At 37.3% G+C, this 24,950-nt stretch overlaps 1 protein-coding gene across 1 annotated transcript in view; it reads right to left on the bottom strand.

Moving 5' to 3' along the window:
• Nucleotides 1–24,950, bottom strand: part of LOC148953804 (uncharacterized) — a 149,306-nt gene that overhangs the window by 110,486 nt on the left and 13,870 nt on the right. Inside the window, exon 3 of the mRNA XM_089085906.1 lies at nucleotides 19,021–19,331. Within this exon, the coding sequence (XP_088942032.1) occupies nucleotides 19,021–19,331 (311 nt within the window). The remainder of the gene's footprint in view (nucleotides 1–19,020; nucleotides 19,332–24,950) is intronic.

The following is a 24,950-nucleotide window of genomic DNA, read 5'->3' as shown; positions in this document are numbered from 1 at the left end:
AGTTCCAATTGAATACGGAGTACCCCAAGGTTCTATTCTTGGGCCAACCCTCTTCCTGATATATGTGAACGACCTGTACCGACTTCTTAACACCCCAATTCCCAATGTATGCTGTGGATTGCGTCACAAATGTCACTCTCAGACTATTTCGGTGTCCACATCTGATAGTCGAGAAGAATTAGTAGCATTTGCAGATGGCACTACTCTAGGTGCTGCAGCTCCGGAAGAGTCGTCCCTTATTCTTAAGCTTGAAGCAATGACTGAGAAGATACTCAATTGGTTTGACATAAATCAACTAGCTTTAAATGTAAAAAAGTCGTACCTTCTTATTTTTTCCCGTACAGGTGTGAGCTACCCCACAATTAATGAGCTTCCTACACCAAGAGGCTCCATAAGTCGCCCCCCCCCGGATCGATATGTGCGATTCCTGGGAGTTCTTTTGGATGAAAGTTTATCGTTTAAGAGGCACGTTCAAGTAATAAGAGTGAAAATTTCCCGTGGACTTGGAATCATCCATAAATTAAAGCGTTTATTTCCTTTTCCTATACTCTGTCTTTTATATTTCTCTCTCGTTTTCCCTTATATATGTTGCTGTTCGTCTGTGTGGATGTCTACATTTTCTTCTGTACTTGCTCCTGTTTACATTCTTCATGAGAAAGCGGTAAAAGTTCTCCAGTCGACTACACACACTCCTGTTGATCTCCTTAAGATTCGAGATATTCACGTTTTATCTCTATCCTCGTTGGTATATCAATCCTTCCACAGAGGTCTCTAATTTTGTTTTTCTAGACTTCTTGAACTACTAGAGAACATAAATTCGTGTAAAGTTTTAAACGGGGAAGATGAAATTGTTCAAGCTACTCCTTCGGTTTGTTCAGCCTTTGTGGTGTGATCGTTATTGTGGGTCGTGCTTGGAACTTGGTTCCTGCTGAGATTCGTCAGTAACGAACACTTGGCTGCTTTCAAAGACAGATTGAAAGTTTCTTATTAAAGGGAAATATTAAATAATTTACATTTGCTGTATGGTGTTTTTTTTGTTTTTTTTTGTTTTTTGTTTTTTTTTTTTTGGGGGGTGGGGGTGTTTTTGTTTTGTTGGCGTTAGATCCTGGATGCATTAGAGAATTTAATTTTTTTTTATTTATTTACGGGTGATAGGAGGGTCGCTGTTTCGAGTAGACTGTCGTTGATTTAACTTCTTATACTTTTAGATTTATAGGTTATACAATGTTTGGTATTGTTTATGCCAAGTCCTAATATTAGTAATTTATTCTGTGTCGTTTCCCAAATAACGGGCCATAGAGCCCTTTGGGATACTGTTTTTGTTATTGTTATTTATGGAAATAAATGGAACTTGGAACTTGGAACTATACTGGCTTTTGGTATTCAAAATTAAATTAAAAATATTGAATTAAAAATTTGTATTTGATTTTCTTAATCTTAGTTTAAAGTTTTACTTTGAACAAACTACTTTGATAATGCATTACATTTTACAAACACTGAGTCTAAAGGCATTAAATATTTTGATGTTTGATAGCCAAGTTTAAAAGTATCGATATCGTTAAAAAATATCGGTCCAGCATTTCGGCATTGCAGCAGAACTGAATGCTGGGAGTATCTTAGTTTTTGTAAGTAGGCTATTGTTTTGTGTATTTTTTGTAATTACTTACTTTATTCATTTTTATATACTTTTACTTTAATTGACATTCTTTTTCCATTGCCTTTAGAAAAATGTTTGTCTCTAAGCTTCATTAAATGAAGAAAAAAAACAATTTTTTTTTCATCTGAAAGTAAGGAATAAAATTAAAACTTAAAACGAACAGGGATTATTACGTATATTAAGGGGTTGCCCTCCTCCTCAACACCTCGCTCTTCACGCTACAGTTCTTCGGCACTTTAAAAATAAAGTTACGTATTGTTCTAATTTAACGACTCTTGTGTTTCAGGAGTCTTTTTTAAGAATTAGGACAAAATTTTAACTTTAGCTTAAAAAGTGACGTGTTGAGGGGGCAGCCCCCTCATATACGCAATAATTTCTGTTCTTTTTAAGTTTTAATGCTGCTCCTTACTTTCAGTTGACGAAACTTGTTTTTTAAATTTCTGATTGTTTTTGGATAGCACCAGGATACCTGGTTCCACCTCCACGGAAAAATACCCCTCCCCAAAAAAATATCCTCTTGACAATTCAATCCTGGCGAAAATTTACCCCAGACAATTACACTTATCATCTCCACGCGTAAAATTGAACCGGTAAAGAAAAATCAAGACATATAAGGAAATTTCAGATAGAAATTCTGGCAAATTCACCCAGTGTAAAATTTCCGCTGAAACGTTCACCCCCCTAGAAACGTCCCTTTCCAGGGAATATTCTCCCAGCATAGAATTCGTCCTCCCCTCCCCACCCAAAAAATGTATGCATACTTCCCAATAACAAATAAAACAATGGGCAAATTTTATAAACCTTTCCCCAGGAATTGTAGGGGTACATTTTATCTCCAAAGACATAGTTATTGGGCCTTTCAACTATGCTGAACAAACAAGCTATTTCAAAATTTTGATAGGATGATATTTTGAAAAAAGTGGCGTGGGAGGGGGCCTACTTGCCCTCAATTCTTTTGGTCACTTAAAAAGGGTACTAGAACTTACATTTCCGTTAGAATGAGCTCTCTTGCGACGTTCTAGGCCCACTGGGTCGATACGAGTAGTAACCAAGGTACTATTTTGCTCGGGTATATAGCAATTACCATGTTATTTGCTCAGGTATATAGCAATTTCTATGTTATTCTACTACTTTAAGTTCCTTCCTATGATATTCAGGTCCTTTACGTTCCTTTCTATGATATTCAGGTCCTTTATGTACCTTCTTATGTCATTCTGGGCCTTTACGTTCCTTCCTATGTTATTCTGAGCCTTTATGTTCCCTCCTATGATATTCTGAGCCTTTACGATCATTCCTATGCTATTTGGGGACTTCGTTATACTATGTTCCGTCTTGTACTTGTTAGATAACATGTTATGAAGGACAAGTTTTTCTGACGCAATTTACCAGATTTGCAATTTACAGACCAGATTTCTAGTTCATATATTTTTGATAACTTGATAGGTGATTTGAATAAAAGGAATTCAAATATTTTGTCTATGAAATAGAAGCTAACTCAATTTGCGAAAAGGTATTTCTTTTGCACAACTCTGATCTGATTGAATTGTCGCCGACAATGAGATTTAATCGCTGCTAAGCCTATTGTTATTGCGAAAGGGTTACCCAATTTACTTCTTAGTGTTAAATGACAGATTTCCAAATACGATCATTTTGAAAAGCAGACAAAAAAATTGGACACTATAATCAGAATTATTTGATTAACATTTAAAAAGGGTAATGAGATATGTGATCTGTATAATACACAAGTGATGTTTGATAAGTATTGTCAATTTAAAATAGGATCTAACGCTCCCTTTGTTCCCTCATTTCTGAAGGGCAGGAGATAACTTAATTTATTTAGATAATGAACGATATTAATTAATGTTTTGAATAATAGGAATGTGAATGATTCTACTTAGTGATTGGATTGTATCAGTAGAGAAAAAAAAGGATTAAACTGATTAACAGCTAAGATAACCCCGAAGGAGTTGTTAACTGAGGTAATTTTTTATAAATTTGAAAAATGCCTAACGACGAATCGGAAATATTTGATTAACATTTGCAAAAAAAAGGGGTAATGGGATTTGCGAATTTGAGGAGATGGGGTGGTTATGCACTGTATAATACACAAGTGATGTTTTGGAGAGTATTGACAATTTAAATAGGATCTAACGGTCCCCGGGGGTTTAGTTAAATTGGGTTGAGTTGCACGAAGGTTCAGTAGTACGAGAGTTCAGGAGCACGGGGGTTCAGTTGTACAGGGTTTCAGTTATACAGGGGTTCATTTACATGGAGGGTTCAGCTGATCGAGGAGAGATTTGTGAATTGGAGGAGATTGGGTGATAGTGTACTCTATAATACACAAGTGACGTTTTGGAGAGTGTTGTCAATTTAAAATAGTTTAGAAATAAAAAAAACTCTTTGGGGTGTTTGTGTCTCTTTGGGCTGTTTGTGTCTCTTTGGGCTATGTGTGTCTCTTTGGGGCGTTTGAATCTTTTGGTCTGTATGTGTCTGTATGGGCGTTTTTTTTATATTTGGGCTGTGTGTGTGTATATTTTGGCTTTGTTTGTCTATTAGGGCTGTGTGTGTCTCTTTATCCTGTGTGTGTGTATCTTTTAGCTGCGTTTGTCTCTTTAGGCTATGTGTCTCTTTGGGCAGTTTGAATCTTTTTGGTCAGTGTGTGTCTCTTTTGGCTTTTTGTGTCGTTTTGGGCTTTGTGTGTCTCTGTTGGATGTGTGCGTCTTTTTGGGCCGTGTGCATCTCTTTGAGCTGTATGTGTCTCTTGGGCTGTTTGAGTCATTTTGGTCTGTGTGTGTTTCTTTTGGCTGTTTGTGTCTCTTAGAGGCCATGTGTGTCTCTTTGGGCAATGTGTATCTCTTTGGGGTGTTTGAATCTTTTTGGTATGTATGTGTCTGTATGGGCGTTTTTTGTCTCTTTGGGCTGTGTGTGTATGTCTCTTTGGGCTTTTTGTGTCTCTTCGGACTGTGTGTATGTCTCTTTAGCCGGTGTGTGTCTCTTTGGGCTGTGCGTGTCTCTTTAGGCTGTGTGTCTCTTTGGGCAGTTTGAATCTTTATGGTCTGTGTGTCTCTTTTGGCTGTTTGTGTTGTTTTGGGCTTTGTGTCTCTCTGTTGGATGTGTGCGTCTCTTTGGGCCGTGTACGTCTCTTTGAGCTGTATGTGTCTCTTTGGGTTGTGGGTCTCTCTTTGTGATGTGTGTGTGTCTCTTTAGGCTGTGTGTGTCTCGTTGCACTGTGTGTGTTTTTGGGGTGTCTGAGTCTTTTTGGTCTGTATGTGTCTCTTTGGGCTGTTTGATTCTTTTAGGTCTGTGTTTGTCTCTTTGGGTTGTGTTTCTCTTTGGGCTGTCTGTGTCTTTTTGAGCGGGCTGTGTGTATGTCTCTTTGGGCTTTTTGAGTCTTTTTGGTCTGTATGTGTCTCTTTGGGGTGTGTGTGTCTCTTTGAGCTCTGTGTGTTTCTTTGGACTCTATGTGTCTCTTTTGGGCGTTTGAATCTTTTTGTCTGTATGTGTATGTATGGGCGTGTTTTTTCTATTTGGACTGTGTATGTGTCTCTTTGGGGTTTTTGTGTCTCTTAGGGCTGTGTGTGTCTCTTTAGCCTGTGTGTGTGTCTCTTTGGGCTGTGTGTGTCTCTTTAGGCTGTGTGTCTCTTTGGGCAGTTTGAATCTTTTTGGTCTGTGTGTGTCTCTTTTGGCTTTTTGTGTCGTTTTGGGCTTTGTGTGTATGTTTTGGATGTGTGCGTCTCTTTGGGCCGTGTGAATCTCTTTTAAATGTATGTGTCTCTTGGGCTGTTTGAGTCATTTTGTTCTGTGTGTGATTCTTTTGGCTGTTTGTGTCTCTTAGAGGCCATGTGTGTCTCTTTGGGCAATGTGTGTCTCTTTGGGGTGTTTGACTCTTTTTGGTCTGTATGTGTCTGTATGGTCGTTTTTTGTCTCTTTGGGCTGTGTGTGTCTCTTTGGGCTTTGTGTGTCTCTTCGACTGTGTGTATGTCTCTTTAGCCTGTGTGTGTCTCTTTGGGCTGTGTGTGTCTCTTTAGGCTGTATGTCTCTTTGGGCAGTTTGAATCTTTATGGTCTGTGTGTGACTCTTTTGGCTGTGTGTGTCGTTTTGGGCTTTGTGTCTCTCTGTTGGATGTGTGCGTCTCTTTGGGCCGTTTACATCTCTTTGAGCTGCATGTGTCTCTTTGGGTTGTGGGTGTCTCTTTGTGATGTGTGTGTCTCTTTAGGCTGTGTGTGTCTTGTTGGACTGTGTGTCTTTTTGAGGTGTCTGAGTCTTTTTGGTCTGTATGTGTCTCTTTTGGGCTGTTTGAGTCTTTTCGGTCTGTGTTTGTCTCTTTGGGTTGTGTTTCTCTTTGGGCTGTCTGTGTCTCTTTGGGCTGTTTGTGTGGGCTATGTGTCTCTTTGGGCTGTTTGAGTCTTTTTGGTCTGTTTGTGTCTCTTTGAGCTGTTTGAGTCTTTTTGGTCTGTGTTTGTCTCTTTGGGCTGTTTGTGTCTCTTTGGGCTGTGTGTGTTTCTTTGGGCTTTGTGCGTCTCTCTGGGCGGTGTGTCTCGTTGGTCTGTTTGAGTCTTTTTGATCCGTTTATGTCTCTTTGGGCTGTTTGAGTCTTTTTTGGGCTGTGTTTGTCTCTTTGGGCTGTTTGTGTCTCTTTGGGGTGTGTGTGTTTCTTTGAGATATTTGTGTCTCTTTGGCCTTTTTTTTTGATTTTTGTCTTTGTGTTTTTATTTTGTCTGTTTGGGTCTCTTAGGAGACATGTGTGTCTCTTTGGGCTATGTCTGTCTCTTTGGGAGTGTTTGAATCTTTTTGGTCTGTATGTGTCTCTTTGGGCTTTGTGTGTCTCTTCGGGCTGTGTGTGTCTCTTTAGCCCGTGTGTGTCTCTTTGGGCTGTGTGTATGTCTGTTTGGGCTGTGTATCTCTTTGGCTAGTTTGAATCCTTTTATCTGTTTGTGTCTCTTTGGGCTGTGTGTGTTTCTTTGGGCTATATGTGTCTCTTTGGGATGTTTGAGTCATTTTTCTCTTTGAGTGTTTCTTTCGGCTTTATGTGTCTCTTATGAGACATGTGTTTCTATTTGATCTTTTTTGGGGTGTCTGAGTCTTTTTGGTATGTATGTGTCTCTTTGGGCTGTTTGAGTCTTTTAGGTCTGTGTTTGTCTCTTTGGGTTGTGTTTCTCTTTGGGCTGTCTGTGTCTCTTTGAGCTGTTTGTATCTCTTGAGGCTGTGTCTGTCTATTTGAGCTGTGTGTCTCTTGGGGCTGTGTGTGTGCGTTTGTTGGGTGTGTGTGTCTGTGGGGTGTTTGTGTGTAATTTTGTTCTTGGGGTGTCTATGTTGGCTTTGTGGGTATATTTTGGATGTTTGTGTTTCTTTGGGCTTTGTGCGTCTCTTTGGGCTGTGTGTCTCGTTGGACTGTTTGAGTCTTTTTGATCTGTTTGTGTCTCTTTGGGCTGTTTGAGTCTTTTTGGGCTGTGTTTGTCTCTTTGGGCTGTTAGTGTCTCTTTGGGCTGTTTGTGTTTCTTTGGGGCTATGTGTGTCTCTTTGGGCTGTTTGAGTCATTTTGGTCTGTGTTTGTTTCTTTTTTCTGTTTGTGTCTCTTAGGAGTCATGTGTGTCTCTTTGGGCGCTGTGTGTCTCTTTGTTTTGTTTGACTATTTTTGTTATTTTTGTTTCTCTTTGGGCTTTTTGTGTCTCTTCAGGCTGTGTGTGTCTCTTTAGGCTGTGTGTGCCTCTTTAGGCTGTGTGTGTCTCTTGAGGCTGTGTGTTTCTTTGGCTAGTTTGAATGCTTTTGATCTGTGTGTGTCTCTTTGGGCTGTTTGTGTTCCTTTGGTCTATGTGTGTCTCTTTGGGGTGTTTGAGTCATTTTGCTCTTTGTGTGTTTCTTTAGGCTGTTTGTGTCTCTTAGGAGCAATGTGTGTCTCGTTGAGCTTTGTGTGTCTCTTTGGGTTGTTTGAATCTTTTTGGTCTGTGTGTGTATGTATGGGCGTTTTTTGTCTCTTTGGGGTATGTGTGTCTTTTTTGGGCGTTTTGCGTCTCTTAGGGCTGTGTTTGTCTGATTATCCTGTGTGTGTGTGTGTCTCTTTGGGCTGTGTGTGTCTCTAGCAAATTCTTTCTTGAATTCACCTGCTGGATAAACAAAGACATTTCGTTCAAGAAATTATGACAAAATTCAAAGTAAGTAACAAACTCTTTATTGTTTACACGACATAGATACACGATGTAGAAATTTAATTTAAGAAATTATGAAACAATTCTTAGTAAGTAACAATTTCTTTCTTTAAGTCAAATCTTGGATATACAATAAGGAAATTTCATTCAAGAAATTATGAAAATATTTGTAAGTAAGTAACAGACTCTTTATTGATTTCACCTCTTGGATATACAGTACAAATACTTCATTCAATAAATTATTAAAAAATAGCAATTAAGTAACTTTTTGTTTATCTTTATCACAAACAATTTTCAAATATCTTCACGAAGTATAAATTTAATTCAATAAATAATGAAAAATTCTCATTAAGTAACAATTTCTTTATTAAAATCTACTATTTGATACACAATACGGAAATTTCATTCAAGAAATTATGAAAAAATTGTAACTAAATAGCAAATTCTTTCTTGAATTAACATGTTTGATAAACAAAAAGACATTTCGTTCTAGAAATTATGACAAAATTCTAAGTAAGTAACAAACTCTTTATTGTTTTCACGAGTTAGATATACGATGTAGAAATGAAATTCAAGAAATTATGAAAAAATTCTCAGTAAGTAACAATTTCTTTCTTGAAGTCAACTCTTGGATGCACAATACGGAAATTTCATTCAAGAAATTATGAAAATATTTGTAAGTAAGTGACAAGCTCTTTATTGATTTCACCTCTTGGATATACAGTACAGATACTTCATTCAAGAAATTATGAAAAAATCGCAAGTAAGTAACTTTTTTTCTCTTTATCACAAACAATTTTCACTTAGCTACACGATGTAGAAATTTAATTCAAGAAATTATGAAAAAATTCTCAGTAAGTAACAATTTCTCTTCTTGAAGTCAACTCTTGGATACACAATACGGAAATTTCATTCAAGAAATTATGAAAAATTGTAACTAAGTAGCAAATTCTTTCTTGAATTCACCTGTTGGATAAACAAAAAGACATTTCGTTCAAGAAATTATGACAAAATTCTAAGTAAGTAACAAACTCTTTATTGTTTTCACGAGTTAGATATACGATGTAGAAATTAAATTCAAGAAATTATGAAAAAATTCTCAGAAATTATGTTGGATAAAAAATTTTATGTTGGAAAAAATTCTCAAACTCTTTATTGATTTCACCTCTTGGATATACAGTACAGATACTTCATTCAAGAAATTATGAAAAAATCGCAAGTAAGTAACTTTTTTCTCTTTATCACAAACAATTTTCACTTAGCTACACGATGTAGAAATTTAATTCAAGAAATTATGAAAAAATTGCAAGTAAGTAACTTTTTTCTCTTTATCACAAACAATTTTCACTTGGATACACGATTTAGAAATTTAGTTCAAGAAATTACAAAAAAATTTTTAGTAAGCAACAACTTCTTTATCGAAGTCAACTCTTGGATACACAATACGAAAATTTAATTCAAGAAATTATGAAAAATATTTGTAAGTAAGTAACAACCTCCTTATTGATTTCACCTCTTGAATATACAGTACATATACTTCATTCAAGAAACGTGATTAAACACGTTTTGAAACTACATGCTATTTGCATGCCTTTCCTTGGCACCTTTCCAAACGACCATACAATAACTTGATTGGTGATTCGTTACACACCGCGACGGCGCATGCATAGTGAGAGAGACTTGCAAAGTCGACATAGCTTTTATTTTACTTTTCTTAAGGTTAATTTAAACGAGGTTACGTGCGCGCACGTAACCTCGTCTAAATTAACCTTAAAAAATGAAATAAAGCTATGTCGACTTTGCATATTTTATTCAACATAACCGAGAAAGCGCTGGAGGGGAGCATTCCTGTCGACTTTTGGAGGATGTTTCCCCCATTTTTCGGCGCATTTTTCGGCGCAAATTAACCTTAAAAAAATGAAATAAAGCTATGTCGACTTTGCATGTCTCTCGTGTTTGAAAATTGTTTGTGATAAAGAGAAAAAAAAGTTAATTACTTGCAATTTTTCATAATTTCTTGAATGAAGTATCTTTACTGTATATCCAAGAGGTGAAGTCAATAAAGAGTTTGTTACTTACTTACAAATATTTTCATAATATCTTGAATGAAATTTCCGTATTGTGTATCCAAGAGTTGACTTCAAGAAAGAAATGGTTACTTATTGAGAATTTTTTCATAATTTCTTGAATTTAATTTCTACATCGTATATCTAACTCGTGAAAACAATAAAGAGTTTGTTACTTACTTAGAATTTTGTCATAATTTCTTGAACGAAATGTCTTTTTGTTTATCCAACAGGTGAGTTCAAGAAAGAATTTGCTACTTAGTTACAATTTTTTCATAATTTCTTGAATGAAATTTCCGTATTGTGTATCCAAGAGTTGACTTCAAGAAAGAAAATTGTTACTTACTGAGAATTTTTTCATGATTTCTTGAATTAAATTTCTACATCATGTAGCTAAGTGAAAATTGTTTGTGATAAAGAGAAAAAAAAAGTTACTTACTTGCGATTTTTTAATAATTTCTTTAATGAAGTATATTTAATTTATATCAAAGAGTTGAAATAAATAAATATTTTTTTAATTACTTAAAAATATTTTAATAATTTCTTGAATGAAATTTCCGTATTGTGTATCCAAGAGTTGACTTCAAGAAAGAAATTGTTACTTACTGAGAATTTTTTCGTAATTTCTTGAATTTAATTTCTACATCGTATATCTAACTCGTGAAAACAATAAAGAGTTTGTTACTTACTTAGAATTTTGTCATAATTTCTTGAACGAAATGTCTTTTTGTTTATCCAACAGGTGAATTCAAGAAAGAATTTGCTACTTAGTTACAATTTTTTCATAATTTCTTGAATGAAATTTCCGTATTGTGTGCCCACGAGTTGACTTCAAGAAAGAAATTGTTACTTACTGAGAATTTTTTCATAATTTCTTGAATTAAATTTCTACATCATGTAGCTAAGTGAAAATTGTATGTGATAAAGAGAAAAAAAAGTTATTTACTTGCGATTTTTTCATAATTTCTTGAATGAAGTATCTGTACTTTATATCCAAGAGATGAAATCAATAAAGAGTTTGTCACTTACTTACACATATTTTCATAATTTCTTGAAGGAAATTTCCGTATTGTGTATCCAAGAGTTAACTTCAAGAAAGAAATTGTTACTTACTGAGAATTTTTTCGTAATTTCTTGAATTAAATTTCTACATCATGTATCTAGGTCGTGTAAACAATAAAGAGTTTGTTACTTACTTAGAATTTTGTCATAATTTCTTGAACGAAATGTCTTTGTTTATCCAGCAGGTGAATTCAAGAAAGAAATGAGACACACATGGCCGAAAGAAACACACAAAGAGCAAAATGACTCAAACACCCCAAAGAGACACACATAGCCCAAAGAAACACAAACAGCCCAAAGAGACACAAACAGATCAAAAAGATTCAAACTAGCCAAAGAGATACACAGCCTAAAGAGACACACACACAGCCCAAAGAGACACACACGGGCAAAAGAGACATAAACAGCCCTAAGAGACAGACACAGCCCAAAGAGACACATACAGACCAAAAAGATTCAAACACTCCCAAAGAGACAGACATAGCCCAAAGAGACACACATGACTTCTAAGAGACAAAAACAGTCAAAAGAAACAAACACAGACCAAAATGACTCAAACAGCCCAAAGAGACACACATAGCCCAAAAAAACACAAACAGCCCCCACATGACTCCTAAGAGACAAAAACAGTCAAAAGAAACACACACAGACCAAAATGACTCAAACAGCCCAAAGAGACACACATAGCCCAAATAAACACAAACAGACCAAAGATACAAAAACAGCCCAAATAGACAAACACATCCAAAAAAAGACTCAAACAGCCCAAAGAGACACAAACAGATAAAAAAGACTCAAACAATCCAACGAGACACAGAGCCTAGAGAGACGCACTAAGCCCCAAGAAACACACACAGCCCAAAGAGACACAAATAGCCCAAAGAGACAAACACAGACCAAAAAAGACTCAAACAGCCCAAAGAGACACACAAACAGACCAAAAAGACTCGAACAGCCCAAAGATACACATAGCCCAAAGAGACACACACAGCCTCAAGAGACACAAACAGCCCAAAGAGACACAGACAGCCCAAAGAGAAACACAACCCAAAGAGACAAACACAGACCTAAAAGACTCAAACAGCCCAAAGAGACACATACAGACCAAAAAGACTCGCAGACACCTCAAAAAGACACACAGTCCAACGAGACACACACAGCATAAAGAGACACACACGTCACAAATAGACACCCACAACCCAAAGAGACACATACAGCTCAAAGAGATGTAAACGGCCCAAAGAGACACACACATCCAACAGAGAGACACAAAGTCCAAAACGACACAAACAGCCAAAAGAGGCACACACAGACCATGAAGATTCAAACTGCTCAAAGAGACACACATCCTAAAGATACACACACAGCCCAAAGACACACACACTGGCTAAAGAGACATACACACAGTCGAAGAGACACACAAAGCCAAATGAAACACACACACAGCCCAAAGAGACAAAAAACGCCCATACAGACACATACATACCAAAAAGATTCAAACACCCCAAAGAGACAAACATTGCCCAAAGAGACACGCATGGCCTCTAAGAGACACAAACAGCCAAAAGAAACACACACATACCAAAATGACTCAAACAGCCAAAGAGACACATACATTTCAAAGAGATGCACACGGCCCAAATATACGCACACATCCAACAGAGACACACACAGCCCAAAACGACACAAAAAGCCAAAAGAGACACACACCAACCAAAAAGATTCAAACTGTCCAAAGAGAAACACAGCATAAAGATACACACACAGCCAAAAGAGACACACACACAGGATAAATACACAAACACCGCCCTAAGAGACACACAAACCTAAAAGAGACACATACACAGTCAAAAAGATACAAAAAACGCCCATACAGACACATACAGACCAAAAGATTCAAACGCCCAAAGAGACACACATAGCCCAAAGAAACACACACGGCCCAAAGAGACACAAACAGCCCAAAGAGACAAACACAGACAAAAAATACTCAAACAGCCCAAAGAAACACACAAACAGACCAAAACGACTCAAACAGCCCAAAGAGACACACAGCCCAAAGAGACACACACAGCCTCAAGAGATACAAACAGCTCAAAGAGACACAGACAGCCCAAAGAGAAACACAACCCAAAGAGACAAACACAGACCTAAAAGACTCAAACAGCCCAAAGAGATACATACAGAACAAAAAGACTCAGACACCCCAAAAAGACATACAGTCCAACGAGACAGACACAGCCTAAAGAGACACACACATCACAAAGAGACACCCAGACACCAAAAAAACACAAACAGCTAAAAGAGACGAACACAGCCCAAAGAGACGCACACATCAAACAGAGAGACGCAAAGCCCAAAACGACACAAACAGCCAAAAGAGACACACACAGACCATAAAGATTCAAACTGCCCAAAGAGACACACAGCCCAAAGAGACACACACAGGCTAAAGAGACATACACACAGTCCAAAGAGACACACAAAACCCAAAGAGACACACACAGCCCAAAGAGACAAAAAACGCCCGTACAGACACATACAGACCAAAAAGATTCAAACACCCCAAAGAGACAAACATTGCCCAAAGAGACACACACATGGCCTCTAAGAGACACAAACAGCCAAAAGAAACACACAGACCAAAATGACTCAAACAGCCCAAGAGACACATACAGCTCAAAGAGATGCACACGGCCCAAAGAGACGCACACATCCAACAGAGACACACAAACCCCAAAACGACACAAAAAGCCAAAGGAGACACACACAGACCAAAAAGATTCAAACAGCCCAAAGAGACACACATCCTAAAGAGACACACACAGCTCAAAGAGACACACACACAGGCTAAAGAGACACACACAGCCCGAAGAGACGAACAAAGCCCAAAGAGATACGCACACAGCCCAAAGAGACAAAAAACGCCCATACAGACACATACAGACAAAAAGATTCAAACTCCACAAAGAGACACACATAGCCCAAAGAGACACACACGGCCCCTAAGAGACACAAACACCCAACAGACACACACACAGAGCAAACTTAATCAAACCGTCCAAAGGACACACATAGCCCAAAGAGGCACAAACAACCCAAAGACACACAAACAGCCCAAAGAGTTTTTTTATTTCTAAACTATTTTAAATTGACAGTACTCTCCAAAACATCACTTGTGTATTATACAGTACACTATCACCCCATCTCCTCCAAATCGCAAATCCCCCCTCATTCAACTGAACCCTCCATGTAACTGAACCCCTGTATAACCGAACCCCCGTGCTACTGAAATATCGTATTACTGAGCCTTCTTGCAACTTCACCCAATTTAACTAAACCCCCGGGGACAGTTAGATCCTTATTAGATTGTCACGACTATCCACAACTTCAAATTTATATGTTGCCGTACACAATCGTCCACTATCTTCCACTTCACACATCCCATAACCCCTTTTTTTTGCAAATGTCAATCAACCGTTTCCGATTCGTCGTTAGGCATTTTTCAAATTTATAACAAATTACCTCAGTTAACAGCTCCTTCGGGGTTACCTTAACTGTTAATCAGTTTAATCCTTTTTTTTTCTCCGCTGATACTTTCCAATCACTAATTAGAAACATTCACATTCCTATTATTCAAAACATTAATTAATATCGTTCATTATCTAAATAAATTAAGTTATCTCCTGCCCTTCAGAAATGAGGGAACAAAGGGAACGTTAGATCCTATTTTAAATTGACAATACTTATCAAACATCACTTGTGTATTATACAAATCACATATCTCATTACCCTTTTTAAATGTTAATCAAATAATTCTGATTATAGTGTCCAATTTTTTTGTCTGCTTTTCAAAATGATCGTATTTGGAAATATGTCATTTAACACTAAGAAGTAAATTGGGTAACCCTTTCGCAATAACAATAGGCTTAGCAGCGATTAAATCTCATTGTCGGCGACAATTCAATCAGATCAGAGTTGTATAAATGGAATACCTTTTCACAAATTGAGTTAGCTTCTATTTCATAGACAAAATATTTGAATTCCTTTTAGTCAAATCACCTATCAATTTATCAAAAATATATGAACTAGAAATCTGGTCTGTAAATTGCAAATCTGGTAAATTGCGTCAGAACAACTTGTCCTTCATAACACGTTATGCAAGGTCCAGAATAACACAGAAATTGCTATGGCAGTACGCAAATAAAATAGAAATTGCTATACAGGCAAGCAAATAGCATGGTCCTATACAGGCAAGCAAATAATATGGTCCTATACAGGTAAGCAAATAGCATGGTCCTATACAGGCAAGCAAATAACATGGTCCTATACAGGCAAGCAAATAGCATGGTCCTATACAGGCAAGCAAATAACATGGTCCTATACAGGCAAGCAAATAACATGGTCCTATACAGGCAAGCAAATAACATGGAAATTGCTATATACCCGAGCAAAGTAGTACCTTGGTTACTACTTATTTATATTCTGATTGCTTTCCAAATCATACCCAGACCTAACAAAGATATAATTTGAGGTACCGGCCTCTTAAATCCCTGGTTAATTGCTTTTCAAATGTGTAAATTAATAGTTGTACGTTGTCTAGTACCGTCCTACGTTTAAATTTGCCACTTCAATTTTGGATAAAATTTTCTACATCTTTCAACATTTATCTGAAGCCTCATGAAGAGTAAGCACTTTGTACATTAAAATGTACTTTTGTAGGAATCTACAAAAAATCGTAGCCTAATTTCATTACAAATAAAGCGAATCAACTTGGTTGAACCCAGCACTGGCATCGTGTGGCATTACTTCTTTTGCAACTGGGAAGCCTAAAATGAAATTATTGATACTTTTCAATCAATTAGCTTCTCAGGATTTTAAATTGATTGCAAATTCGTCTTCTTCTGGGTAAATTTGTAGTATGGTGCCCTAAACCACCTAAACTGTCAATATATTTCCTGTCACCCAACCACCGCTGCTATTTTGGCGTCTGCCCCCCCCCCGTGAAAATATTCTGGAAGCGCCCTTGTTTAGGGGTCCTTTCCTTTCACGTAAACCGTTCATTTACCCCTTTGGATCTTCAAATACATGCTCTCAGCTGAAGACTCACTGACAAATTACCAGATCCGGTCAACTCTAGGACCCTAAGGTCCACTGCCCAAGGCCAAAGAGATAAACTACATAAAATGTAATTTATAAAACTCGGGCTAAAACTCGAACAGATTATGCTACATTTCACCGCATCCAATTGTATCCTTTGAGAATCATATCAGACGTGGAGAATTTTAATTTTATTTTCAAGCAGGGGATGTCAGAGAAAATTCTCAATATGACACCCATAGGGGCGGCCTCCCCTCCAAGTGTTGATTCTTCAGATTGGCGTGTATAATTCTAACATTACATTTCTTCGGGGCAAAAGGACGAGTGTGCAAGGTCCATGTAAGGCTTTTCCCCCCAATCCAAGCTTTGATTGTTCCGATTAGTGTGCGCAATTTTAATATCACATTCCTTCGAGGTTACTATCTAACAATTTTGTTTTGTGATGTAAGATTAACCCTTTACCATATGACTTCAAGTTTCGGCTTGTTTAAAAAGGTTTTATTCTACCAGCTCGAACGGATGCTGCGCCCTTTGGGTGAAATTTACCCTAATACCTCATTTGAATCCCATCACAATCACTCATTCTTATACGACATTCTTATTTTATTTTTGTAAGCTATTTCGTTTTAATTTCCTCCTCAGCTTTAAGTTCTGTTTTTAAACATTTATTATATTTAAAACTACCAACGAGCCTAATACACATATGACCGCTTCTTTCATCACCACTAGTCACTGGGAACTTAACAGACAAACTCCCAATTAGGCAACTGTTAGATTTTTGGCCAAAAGTACTATTTTTCACCAAAAATACATTCTCACGGGCAAAATTTCCTCCAATGCCTCATTTTAATCCCCCTTCCCAATCCCTCATTTATATATAGTATAAAATTTTATTTTCTATATTTTAAGCTATTTTTTTTTAATTTCCCCCTCGAGACACCTAGTTTTACTTTTTAAATATTAATTATAGTTAAGCCTGCAAACGAGCCTAATACATCTACGGACGCTTCTTTAGTTACCACTAGTCACTGGAAACCACAGTTTATATATATATTATATACACTAATTATATAAACTGTGCTGGAAACTTAACAGACAAACTCCCAAATAGCAAAGTCAAGCAAGAACAAGACAAAAGATATGTTTCAAGTGTTAAATATCTGAATAAAAATTGATATAAGGCAAGAGAAAAGAAGGGAAAGAAAGTCGAATAGTTGGACAGGCGAATAAGATGGTCAGGTGAGCCCAAGAGACTTAGAAAAAGACTGACCAAGTCGCGAGAGAGTAAAGCAAGAAGAAGGGAAAGACAGAAAGTTGGATGGGGGAAAAGAGGGCCAGATGAAACTAACAGGCATGGACAGAAGACTATACCAAGTCGTAAGACAGTAAAGCAAGGAGAAAGAAAGGAAAGGAAGTCGTATGGGGGAAAGGAGGGCCAGATGAGACCAAGAAACTGGGAAAATGTCTAGACCAAGTCGTAAGAGAAGAAAGTAAGGGGAAAGAAGGGAAACCTTCTTGGTCTTCTGTTCCTCCTTTGTCGTATTTTCCATTTCTTTTCTGTCTTATGACCTTTTCTAGGCTTTTTTCAAGCTTCTAGGTCTCACCTGACCCTCTTTTCACTCTTACGATTTGCTTTCCTTTCTTTCCCATTGCTTTGCTCTCTTGCGACTTGGTCTAGGCGTTTTCCAAGCCTCGTGGTCTCATCTGGCCTTCCTTTCCCCCACATGACTTCCTTACAATTCTTTCCCCTTCCTTTGCACACTTGCAACTTGGTCTAGTCCTAGTCAAGCCTCTAGGTCTCATCTAACCCTCTTTTCACCCCATATGACTTTCTTCTCCTTCTTTCCCCTTGCCTTAGACTCTTGCGACTTGGCAAGAGACTAAATGTAATGTTAAAAAAAAAAAAAAGTATCGAGGGAGAAATTAAAAATAAATAGCTTAAAAAGTCATGGAAATAAGAATTTTATATTATATAAAAATGAGAGATTGGGGGGGGGGGTAGTTAGAATGAGGTATTGTGGGAAATTTTACCCAATGAAAGATAACTTGTGGTGAAAAAAAAACTTATGGCGAACAAATCGGGGAGGTGCCTATTTGGGATTGAGAGGCGCCTATTATATAAAAATAGGGGATTGGGAGGGGGGGGAATTATAAATAGGTATTGGGGGAAATTTTACCTGTTAAAATGTAACTTGTGGTGAAAAAACTTGTACTTTTGACCAAAAACATCGGAGAGGGCCTATTTGGGAGTTTCTCTGTTAAGTTTCCAGCAACTAGTGGTGACTTAAAGAAGCGTCCGTAGGTGTATTAGGCTCGTTGGTAGCTTTATATAATTAATGTTTAAAAAATTAAACTAAAAAGCTCAAGGGGATATTGAAAAGAAATAGTCGAAAAAAATAATCAAGAATATAAGAACTTCATATTACATAAAAATGGGGGACTAGAGGATTAAACTGATGTTTTGGGCGGAAATTGCTTGAAATTGGAAAATAGCTTGAAAAGTGAGACATATTTAAACATGTGGGGAAAAATCACCAGACAAATATTCCAGCGCCAGCTAATTAAAAGATCTAGGAAAATATCATGTCAAGTGTACTACTAAAAGCATATACGGTTATTTACATAACAACCCGAAGAATTTGCTCAGAAGCAAGATAAAATGAGAATGTGTGAAGATTCTCCTAATCTCAATATAATGTCGTATAAATGTGAGTCCAATACAAAACGACAAGACTGCCTTATTCTAGAAAACAATATAAAAGCCAATTTGTCAGTATTCAGCCTATCTCTCTGTCAGAAAGTACAGTGACCCTTCCTATTAAAAACTATGGAATAAATGATTGGAAAATCATGCAAAAAATAGCAATGACGAATTAAAAGGAAAAAACAATACTGATGAATTAAAAGGAATGGGCCAGTATGGATGATATCAAACCGAAAAGAGGTCAGCGGATTAACACTCAAAGGGAAATAAAACTTGGCAACTTGCCCAGGTTTGGCCTTTCCATCCAATTCCATAATGTCATTAGTTCCTCTAAGTCTTCTCATTTGCTCAATTGTTGGAATGAGGCGATGACATTCTTCTTCATCTGCTGAAAAATTCCAGACAGGCCACTGTGGCCAAAACACTTTACTATCTCTGCTATACAATAACGATCCAACAACGTTTATTCTCATTCTTAGTGTCCTCATAGTATTCAACCAGACACAAAGGGATTTCAGACGTCCGTTAAAGCTTTCAGACCGGTAGGTAGGGTAGTTTAAGCCAACAGCTTTGCCTGAAGGGTAGAGCAACTCGATCTAAAACATTGAGCAGAGATGTGAAAATAATCCCCCTGGAGTGTTGGCTAAAAGGAGCAGACTAAAGGATTTAAATCGCTATACAATATAATTAAACTGTATTTTCTCATAGATTGCCCCCCCTCCCCAAATCAAATTATGATTTCTACTCATTGTGATTATTGCAAAACTTTTGTGATGTTATATTTCCTTGTTTATAATTTTATCCAAGTTTATTGTTATCCACTACAGTTGAAGTTATGTATCTAATTATTTCTACTTTATTTTCAATTTAGCACTTCCATGAATTGAGTCTGTACGTGAACTTGGTATTACTATGATTTGCATTGATAATTTAAGACATTTGTCTTAAGGATCTAAAGTTTGTAAAATTCGAATCTTAATTAAGAATTACTTAAGTATCTTTATTAAGTATCTTAAGTATTTAAAATTCGATCTTCGGTATTTCCTACTACAACTACTATTAACAACTACAGCAGTCCCAATAAGACCTGATTGGGCCACCTGCGGCCAACGCTGCTGCATACACTCCTTCTCCCATCGCATTATATTCAAAGTTTAACTCCTTAGCCCCTCCCATGAAGCTACTAACTCTTTTCAATCCTTTCTTATTACCCTTCCACCCCATTTGGGAATGACCTGCTTTTCTTTCGGCCCCAGATAGATGAACAAACAGAACAATCTGGCATTCTGGCATCTGGCATCCTTCATTTGCAAAACGTGTTCGAGCCATCTGAATCTTTCTTTCAATGTAGTCCTTGAAAGTAAAACCGAACCAGTGGCAGTTCTGACCTCTCCTGCACCTGGGGCAAAATCTTGATTGCCCCCCCCCCAGCATGTCTAATATTCTAATTATTATCATTTCTTTATTTTTTAGTTTATTTTCATTTTATCAATTAACTAATGATTTATTAATTATTTACATTTATTAACTACGTTCTCTACTTTTTTTTTTAATGAAAATAAAATTTCAAAAGCTACAAAATGATTATAACCGTTAGACTATTTATTTGAAATTTTCCGCCCCTAAAATTTCTGAATCGTGGGGCAAGTTCCCCCTCTGTCCCTCCCCTAAAACCGCTTTAGATCAAATTAGATCAAGTTTTTTTTTTCAGATCAAATTAATTTATTTAACATAAAAAATATAAGCAAATTTACAGCAGCCATCTACAAAAACCCGAAGGTTTGTTTACGATGGCTGCAAATCCATTATTATACAGCTCTACAACTACTACATAAAAAAATAAAAAAAATAAAATAAATAAAGAGAAATAACATTCAACTTTCTAAGCATTCTCAATTATCTCCCAAAAGGTAACGCTTCAATCTACTCTTGACCTGGCTTACATTATCAGCTTGTCTAAAACTATCTGGGAGGGAATTCCACAACCCGGGTACCATAAAAAAAGGCAGAAACGCAGCATGTTGAGTATTCCGGAGCTCAGATGCAAGGTCATTTGCGTATCTAGTGTGATAAGAAGGGTAAGATGAATTAGCTCAGAAAATTTCCCAAAACACCTCCGGTGAACACTTATTCAAACATTGATATATAAAAATTGCTAACTGGTAATCCCGTAACTGATAAATATTTAAAATTTTCGAACTTGTAAAGCAATTCAATCAATTCAATTCAATTTATTCTAATAAAAATGAATTACAACACCAATAATAATAAGGATCCTGGAAGCGAACTTGTTGAGGACCACAACAGCAAAAAATTGAAAATGAAGAAGAGATAAAAAAAGAAAAAAACGGGAGAAAACACGGGTAAATTAAAGCAAATTGATTAAAAATTAAGAGAATTATAATATCAAAGTTTAGTAACATTTTTATACAGCGTGCGAAAACTTGTGGATAGCTCGAAACTGGAGGGTATTATATTCCATTGAATTATAGATTTTATAAATGGGAGATCGCTGGGCGGAGCTAGAGACACACTTAGGTACAATAAAGGAACGGTTGGATGAACGGAGACAGAGGCCTTGAGAATTACTACAATTAAAATAAGAAAATAATTGGAGAGAAATATTTTTATGGTAAGCGGAATATGCACGGGAAGGATTTATTTTTCCGATGATTTGCTAGTGAGAGATAATACCAAATTCGGAGTACAAGTCCTGGGTGAGACAAAGTTGGCGCAGCCAAAATACTGCTTTCACGGCACGGTTTTGGGCAGATTTTAATTTATTGGTAACTGAAGAACAAGTGTTGCCCCAAACAGAACCGCAGTATGATATATATGGGTAAATAAAAGAGTAATAAAGGGTGACAAGGATATCAGGAGGAAGAAAATTATTCACACGATTAATCATACTTACCTGTCGCAAGATTATGGCTCTGTCGTAGGAAACATGTGTTGCAAATAATAGGATGATAGAAGGAGTCTATATGGACACCAAGAAACTTGGCAACTTCGACCTGCGGGAGGAGATTGGTGGAATCTTTGAGGCCAAGTGCTTGCTGAGCTTCATTTTTTTTTTGTAAGGGGTTCGAAATAATACAACCTGACTTTTTTTGCTGTTAATGGTCATGCAGTTAACGAGACACCACTCCTGCACTCTATTCAGAAGGATTTGAGTAGAAGTGACGACGGATGGTAAATTAGGGCCGGTGATGAAAAAGTTGCTATCGTCAGCAAAAAGTACTGGGTGCACTGATGGACCCAGGTCCGTAACCAAATCATTAATATAAAGGAGAAAAAGTATTGGACCAAGAACAGAGCCCTGCGGGACGCCCTCCGGACAGGTAGGGTATGAGAGGTCATGCTGCCCAGACTCACACTCTGTACTCTACCAGAGAGATAAGAGCCGAACCATGAGAAAGGAATTCCACGAATCCCTATGTTCTTGAGTTTACTTAATAAAACACTGTGATCAACCATGTCAAAGGCCTTAGAAAAACCCTGAAATAAGCCCAATAAAGCATTTTCAGGTCAAGTTGGAAACGTATAAACTGTGCGGCGTCGATTAGTGCATGAGCAGAAATCAACGAATCTGATGGATTAATCCCAAATAAAAAGGGAGAAAGACGTCGGAAGATAATTCTCTCGAGCACTTTGGATATAATTGGGAGAAGTGAGATTGGACGATAATTACTTATATCAGAGGGATCGCCTTTTTTATGAATCGGGATAACAATTGCTGATTTAAATATTTCTGGGAAGATTTCACTGATCAAAGACAGGTGTGTTATGTGCACAATGCGTTTATAAATATAGGAAGATGTGGTCCTAAGAAGCTTATTACTTATGCCAAAGAAGTCAGGTGTACTACTATTAGAGAGAGAGTCGATAACTTGAAGCACCTCTTTACTGTCAGTTGGAGAGAAAAAAATGGATCTGGGATAATTAGTTAGGCCTAACGCTACTGGTCTTGCAAGCTAACTTGTATAGGTCATTTTTACGGTATGAAGAGATTATCAGGCTACTAGACATCCAGGGGCGTATATGGGTAGTTTTTCGGTTTGATTTACGGACTGGAAAGGTTGAACTGATAAGATCACTCAGTCCCTGTGTAAAACCATTTGTGGCTGAATTAACATCCAGACAATCCAAAACCTTGGACCAGCCAAAGGATTTCAAACGATCCGTGAACTGGTTCATATTCACAATATTATATATTCTATTAGACGTAGGGGTATTAGTTCTAGAGGGTTGAGTAGTTGGTAGGGAGGTAGGGAGAGATAGATTGGAAAGTGGTCTGACAGGTCAGGGAATACAATTTTGGAGGACAGGTGGTTTCCCAGGGAAGTGGATACAAAAATGTTATCAATTGCAGTAGCGGTAGACCTCATAGGATCAACTCTAGTCGGAAAAAGGATTGTTGGAAGAAGACCACTTGATGTAAATGTTTCAAAGAAGGTATCACAATCATTATTATTTCTAACATTTAGTAAATTACAATTGAAGTCCCCCAAAAACTATTGCCTTCTTTTCTGGTAAATTAATAAAACTAGAATAGTCATCAAACAGATTACGAAACAAAGGTGTAGGAAATGAGGGTGGTCTACAAAATAACGAAAAAATAAAAGAATTGTTGTCAATACTTCTGTCTGCAATTACTTAATAAATGTATCTATTATTCATAGGTTGCGAGAATGAGGATTCACAGTGTATTAGCCTGGTGAATTTTAGACTTGACCGGATGTAAAGAGAAATGCCACCAGAGGACTTGGTGAATTTTCTTTCAACATGAATAGCTTGAAAGCCAGGGAGGAAAAATTCATTAGTATCATCAATTTCTTAAAGCCACGTCTCCGTTATTCCATTTACGTCGAAAGGGCAGTTACCGTTAATTAAAATTAAATCTTTAAAATTAGCCGACTTATCCCCTATGCTTCTGATGTTAAAGCAAATTACATTAAGTTTGGTCTCTTCCATTAGCACTTAGGTTTCACATTTTTCACAAAATCAAAAGTGTCGAGATAATCACAGTTAATTTGGTTTAAGGGGTTATCGGGGCTAGCTAAGGGGTTGGTGGGCAAATTAGTTTGGTCATCGTAATAGTTAAAATCAACATTATTGCACAGTGATAAATTTGTGAGAAACGTAAAATCTTGCATAGTACACATTTAAATATCCATTGTGGTCAGAATTTCATCATTTGCTTGATTTGAATATTGAAATTCTTCTTCAGCCGACGAATTATCATTGGTGGTAATTTTGGACTGGGATGGATAGTTTGCCGTTTTTTAATTAGATTTCTTGCCTTTAACTAGGGGAGTGGCACCGATTTGATTTGCAGTTGAGTCAACAGGCTTAACTATTGGGGGAATGACGGGCGTGGGGGGGGCTAGTTCCCTCCAATCACTTTCGACTATTCAAAAGGTCACTATCCCTTTGAATTTCCAATCGAATGAGCCTTTTTTGAAGTTCCTACGAATGCGCCTTCTATAAAAACCTTATATGCCCCCAGGGCATAATTTAAAACCCTTGCCCTGAGGGTTGTGGGGGAGTGTCCTCCTCAAAAATATATTTTCTATCAGGAAATCGACTACGCTGAAAAAATTGGCAATCTCAAAATTTAGATTGGATGTGTTTGGGGAAAAGATGGGCGTAGGGGGGGGCTAGTTGCCCTCCAATCACTTTCGACTATTAAAAAGGGCACTAGCCCTTTGAATTTCCAATCGAATGAGCCTTTTTTGAAGTTTCTACGACAACGCCTTCTATAAAAACCTTATATGCCCCCAGGGCATAACTTAAAACCCTTGCCCTGAAGGTTGTGGGGGAGTGTCCACCTGAAGAATATATTTTCTATTTGGAAATCAACTACGCTGAACAAAATAGTTATATAGACATTTTGATGGGATTTGTTTTGGGAAATGATGGGCGTGGGGGGGGGGGCTCGTTGCCATCCAATAAATTACGACTATTAAAAATGGCACTAGCCCTTTAATTTCCAATCGAATGAGCCTGTTTTGAAGTTTATACGACAACACCTTCTATAAAAACCTTGTGTGCCCCCAGTGCATAACTTAAAACCCTTGCCGTGAGGGTTGTGGGGGAGTGTCCTCCTGAAAAACATATTTTCTATCTGGAAATCAACTACGCTGAACAAAATGGCTATCTCAAAATTTTGATTGGATGTGTTTGGGGAAATGATGGGCCTGGGGGGGGCTAGT

This window comes from Artemia sp. Qi Xiang Cuo, chromosome 3, assembly GCF_049724085.1.
Source record: "Artemia sp. Qi Xiang Cuo chromosome 3, ASM4972408v1, whole genome shotgun sequence".
Lineage (NCBI taxonomy): Eukaryota > Metazoa > Arthropoda > Branchiopoda > Anostraca > Artemiidae > Artemia > Artemia sp. Qi Xiang Cuo.
Note: the sequence above shows the minus strand (reverse complement) of the source record. Positions and strands in the feature narration are given on the sequence as shown.